The sequence below is a fragment of the Varroa jacobsoni genome, unplaced genomic scaffold (genome assembly GCF_002532875.2).
Source record: "Varroa jacobsoni isolate VJ856 unplaced genomic scaffold, vjacob_1.0 scaffold_715, whole genome shotgun sequence".
In the NCBI taxonomy this organism is placed as follows: domain Eukaryota; kingdom Metazoa; phylum Arthropoda; class Arachnida; order Mesostigmata; family Varroidae; genus Varroa; species Varroa jacobsoni.
The window spans coordinates 36,276-42,275 of NW_019213617.1; the positions used below are offsets into that span (position 1 = coordinate 36,276).

General features: G+C 39.5%; 1 protein-coding gene across 1 annotated transcript; it reads left to right on the forward strand.

Moving 5' to 3' along the window:
• The first annotated feature begins 69 nt into the window (after nucleotides 1-69).
• On the forward strand, nucleotides 70-3,992 carry UGP (UDP-glucose pyrophosphorylase). The gene is made up of 2 exons (XM_022837576.2): nucleotides 70-287; nucleotides 2,099-3,992. Exon 2 carries the CDS (start codon nucleotides 2,099-2,101, stop codon nucleotides 3,644-3,646), a length of 1,548 nt encoding a protein of 515 aa, XP_022693311.1. The 5' UTR covers nucleotides 70-287; the 3' UTR covers nucleotides 3,647-3,992.
• The last annotated feature ends 2,008 nt before the right edge of the window (nucleotides 3,993-6,000 follow it).

Here is a 6,000-nt window from a genome sequence, read left to right on the forward strand (position 1 = left end):
AATGGATACGGCGGTTCTTCGAAATCCTTAGGCGCCCTAACGTGCATTTCTAACGATCTTTCTTTACACTAAGTTTCTTCTAGAAGTATTTATCTAAGAAATAACGGAACGTAACGAGCAAAAACTAGAGAAATATTTACAGGAAATATGTCAAATATTCTTAGCGTACAAAATTTTCGAAGTAAAATCTATAAGGGCCATTTGGACAAGTGAAGACAAGACTTATTGGAGCTGGCTAGAGTCTCTCGTCGTGAGCTAGAGTGTGACGTTTGCTAGTCCATACGAAAGTAAGTTGATTTTTTACTTATCGATTTGCTTGTAATTAGTGTGTGAGAGCATGTTTAGATAGGTTAGTGCTGGAGCTAATAGCGATGCGAGTTGCGATAAGTTTCGGATATGTTATTACTACGTTTTATTTGACCTTGTGCTTCTGAACTACTTAGAGGACACTCGGCAAACAGGTACAAGGTCAGTTTAGATAGGCAAAACTGACCTTGTACCTATTTGCCATCTTTATCTGATTAGCATTCTGAAGATCAAACATCACCACCTAGTAAATAGATTTCTAGTAAGTAAATAAAAGTGTTAACACTATGTACATTTCTATTCCGTTTCATTTATGCGTGATCGCCAATTTCTCTGTGCCTCTACAGAAACCTGTTTATCAAGGTATTAGACGATTTCATTTAGCGAAATTATGCATGTCATCCGGCGAGTGTATTGTACCTACTATGTTCATATAGCTTCAATCTGATCAGAATATCGGTTTGCTGAGTTAACGTTTTCATTAGTAGACACATTAGGAGTACTGAGGATTCCTGCTGTTCCGGACCGCTGCCGCTGCTCAGACTGAAGGCCGGAATAATTGTCAGGACGCTATTTAATCTCCAGTCATGTGAATGATAGCTATCAGTGTTTGTTTCAGACTGATTGTTTTCGTTGTTGTTGGTGTATTTCCTCCTCAGAATTAGCTGCTCGATATGCATACCTATTATTTTGTCAGCTGATATCAGAAAGTCTTGGCAGACGCTGCATGCCGTATGCAGAGCAGCATTGATTGGTTGAACTATTTTTAGTATTATTTCCTGTACCGCCTTTAGACATCAAGTGTCGATGCCCGGATTCTAACCTGGACTACCATGTGCTTCTGTTAGAGGCAGCAAATACGCTACACACTGAGCTGTCGCATGGACATGTCGAGCTATGTGTAAGAAGTTCCATCGCGGCTGCATACATTTATTTGTTTTGATGTACGGTGTATAGACGAGGGTGTAGACTCCAACCAGCATATACCACTGTACGTATATGTAAAAGGTTATCTATGGGCCGACGATCTAAGTAATATTAATAAGATTACTTGGAGGCATTTATGATCTAATCACTGTTACCGACAGGATGCTAGGGAAATAGCTGATATTATTCGGGTGTTCTTTTACATAGATGCACGCTATTTGAACAGGAACATACTCGAATCGTCAGACATGCAAATAAAACCTTTCTTTGTGCTAGTTCTTGGAAGCAGATCCAAACTGTAATTTAAAGATTCATCGAACATAAGACTAAAAGACGAAAGAGCTGGTCTTAAATTGTCGTCGTCGATGAGATACACTGGCAGTTTGCCTGACTGTGCGATTGGCTGGGCGATATTGCCAATAGAAACCAGACGTGTTTAAAGCTACTAGACATCACCTATGGATTAGCTTATGGCAAGTCTTGCCATTTTAAGCTAAATATTAAGTGAATCGTGTTCGAATCGATCGAAACATGGTGGGTAGTGTAAATATTATCATGTGGGACGTCTTAGTCTATTTGTCTTTACAATAGAAAAAAGGTCCTCGGTTCAATTTTCGGACCAGGGTTTGTCTATTTTTCGATATTACATATTAAGAAGCGTAAGCTCGACAGCTCGACAAGATGCTTTCGATGGATTAATTTATCTAGAACGTCTGTAGAACTGTTGCACACTAGTAGATTTAATACGCTAGTAAACGGTGGAAATTGAGCTTACTTGCGTGGGTAAACTAACCGTTTACTCTAGCTCAACAGACAATAAAGCAGACAATCTACTCAAACTTTCAAACGCCTGTCCCAATTTCAGATGGCTGAAACTGGGGATGGAAAAGGTCACTTGGAGAAGAAGTTAACCTTCGGCCACCACCGCAAGATCTCGGATAGTTCCGAGTTCAAAGCACTCACCAAGGTTGATGCATGCTCTGCAATGGCAACCGAGCTCGAGAAGCTGTTACAAACTGCACCACCTAATGAAAAGGAGGCCACGGAAAAGGATTTTCAAGGTTTTCAGCGTTTGTTTGAGCGTTTTATGAGCGACTCTGCCTCAACAATCGAATGGGAAAAAATCGAACCACTGCCCCCTGGTGCTATAAAGGATTACAGCTCATTACCAGCTCCAGCTGACGAGCATATTAAAGATATGCTCTCCAAACTTGTCGTTGTCAAGCTTAATGGTGGTCTCGGTACCTCAATGGGTTGTCAAGGGCCCAAAAGTGCTATCCCTGTCCGCAATGATCTTACCTTCCTCGATCTTACGGTACAGCAGATTGAATATCTGAACAAAAGATACGATTGCAAAGTACCGCTGGTTCTTATGAACTCTTTCAACACGGAAGAGGACACGGGAAAGATCCTCCGCAAGTACAAGGGCTTCAACCTTCAGATCTATCCCTTCCTTCAATCTCGTTATCCTCGAATCAACAAGGAGTCAATGATGCCAATTGTATCGACTCTGAATAAGGCCAATATTGAGAACTTCTATCCTCCCGGTCATGGTGACTTCTACGAATCATTTATTCAGTCGGCATTGGCAGATTACTTCTTGCATGACGGTCGGGAATATGTGTTTATCTCGAACATTGATAACTTGGGCGCTACAGTTGACCTTAATATTCTGAACTGCCTCTTAAATCCGGCTCAGGGATCGAAGCCCGAATTCGTTATGGAGGTAACAGAAAAAACCCGTGCTGACGTAAAGGGTGGTACATTAATCGGATACGAGGACCGCCTTCGCCTACTTGAAATTGCTCAAGTGCCGCCAGATCACGTGGACGAGTTCAAGTCCGTGAAAAAGTTCAAGATATTCAACACAAACAATCTTTGGATAAAACTGAGTAAGATTAAGGAGGTGGTGGAAGAAAAGACGCTATCAATGGAGATCATCGTTAACCATAAGCACCTTGACAGTGGTATAAATATAATCCAGCTTGAGACCGCAGCAGGATCTGCGATCAAAGACTTTAATCAGTCAATTGGCATTAACGTGCCTCGATCCCGGTTTTTGCCAGTGAAAAAAACATCCGACCTCATGCTTGCCATGAGCAACCTTTACGGGCTGAAAAACGGGTCATTACAGATGAGTCCTTTGCGCGCCTTTCCCACTGTGCCTCTAATTAAGCTTGGTGATGCGCACTTCAGCAAAGTTCGTGATTTCCTTAAGCGATTTGCATCAATTCCAGACATTCTCGAGCTTGACCATTTAACTGTATCAGGCGACGTGACCTTTGGAAAAGGCGTTGTTCTTCGAGGCACCGTTATCGTAATTGCCAACCATGGAGATCGGATCGATATTCCACCTGGGGCAATCCTAGAAAACAAAATAATGTCCGGAAACCTTCGCATTCTCGATCACTAATTTAATTTTACAAGGCTGATATATCGTTGTTATTAACGAACAGAAGTCCTACTTACTGTTTGGAAGATAAAATGAAACCCAGTGATATCTAAACACTAATAATAAGCGATAAAAGCACGTATTGTTTAAGTGTTTTCTTAATTAATGATATATATGATACAGTGAAACGTCACTGAAGAACGCTTTAGCCAGATTGTATCAATGTCCAGCAAGGGGAAATCCTAGTGTAGTCCACCTCGTTGAACTTGTCGAAATGGACTGTTACTGAAGTTCCTGAAAATTCTCTAAACTAGATCTAGTCAGTCGTCTGTATAGTAGAATAAAATGACGTTTAAGACAAACAGGATATTGCAGCGTGTTCGATGACTAGAATCTCTTTATTTAAAGTATTCACAATACAAACATGATGTTCAATAAATTCATTCATCCACTGAGTTATTTACAAGTTTCAAGAAGCACGTAGTTATTTATTATTAAAATCATGGCTACCTTAGCGTACTGCGTGAGTGAGAAGTCGCTTAGTTGTGAAGAAATTTAACAAACCACATATGTCAACAAATATGGTAAATAGTCTAAACAAATAAACTCTCAACAGATCGATTAGGTAGGGTAAATGCTGTAAGCAACAGAAACAGTAGGTTTAAGGGAGTAGCTGGCTTCCTGTGTAAGTAAACCGCTTTCACTTGGTCACAGACTAATGCCAAAAAATTTGTTCCGATCGCTGGCGGAAATGGCTTTACATTGAACCACCACTCATCACTACAGAAACTCCTAGCTCACACTAATAAAGACGATGATAAAAAAAATTAGCTCAGTGCTACAGTGGACGTTAGATCTGCTTAGCTGCCGGTAAACGCTGCAAGACATGTGTGTGACTGACGGCCACCCTTGTTTATTTCCCGAAAAAATCACACCTAAATTGCTTGAAGAATAAACTAGTCTCAATGCAGTAGTAGTGCGTATACACTATGTCTATTGGCCATCTTGTATTGTCCTAAGGGCCGGTCAGCGCCAATATTGTTCAAGTGGTAAAAGAATAATAATAATAATAATGTACTATTGATAGTAATAACTTGACAGCAGATTGCGATCGAAACTTGCTTCAACTGATCGACTGGAGACACTTATGAACGCCCTGCGAGCTTTTGTAGGAACTTGTCTTGCACAAGCCTACCAGCTTTACATTTGAGAGCCATTTCTTTATTTCCACTTTCCTATTTATGTCACGGAGTCGAACATGGATTTCTATTTAAAAAAACGGTATTAATTCTTTTTAAAAGATTAGATTTTTCGAATGGCTGAACATTTACATGAAAATGTTTAAATAGGTTTCATTTCACAATAACAGCAGTCAGGTGACGGAATAACTTCGAGAGAAAAACGCATGAACAGGAGCTAGCTGCCCGAATCCGGGCGAAAGTATGTTGTTCCATGCGGAAAGTCAAACGTTTGAAATAATGCCAAACAGTTTAAACACTGGATATGAAACATGAAAAATATTATTGATGCAGCTAGATGATTGTGATATCTCCCTGTGCCATAGCTTTTTTCGATACCTATAATCATAGCCAGCTAGCCTCAAATTTCGTCATCTTAAGCGATCAAGTAAGACCAGTATGAGCTCAGAATCAATGGTTGACTCACAAGAAAGACGTTTGTGTAGGCTTTAATTAAAACATAAGTGTCATTTAACACAAGTTTCACTCACCGCAGTATTACGCTCGCAGATCTTCTACTTGTATATTTTTGTTTATGATGTAGTAACCCAGTGGTTGATGATGTAAACCTAGATAGCTCTACATTGAAGTAGCTTACATGAAGTCTTCATTAGCACTAGTTTGTGAATGTTAAATATATTGATTACATTGCAATAGTTGTATAACCTTGTCGATGATCGAAAAATTCCTTTTATAATAACAACGCTTTTGATTCTCTGATAGAGAGTTTAGCTTCGGGACTTTACCTAAAAAAGTTTCTTCATGTGCTAAAATAGTCTCGGCATATTATACATTCGCAAGCCTATATAAATCCCTATATAAAATAAAAGAGCGCATTTCTCAGAAAAAAAAAAACAAATTAAAAAAGCAAGCTAAAGTTGTAAAACTAGCTACTAGTAACGTTTATTCTATTCCCTGAATATCTGAATTACGAGTAATAATTATATGCCGTGTGTATATTGTGCATCACTGAAACAGACCCACACACAATATGGAGACGGCAAATGTCGAGGAACTCGAAGATGAGTTGGTTGAATTGCTTGAAAGTATACGAGGAGCACCGCCTTATTACATCGACAATCTTGCAGATAAGTCTGTTGATTGAGAAAATATATATGCTCATTGAATAATAAGCAT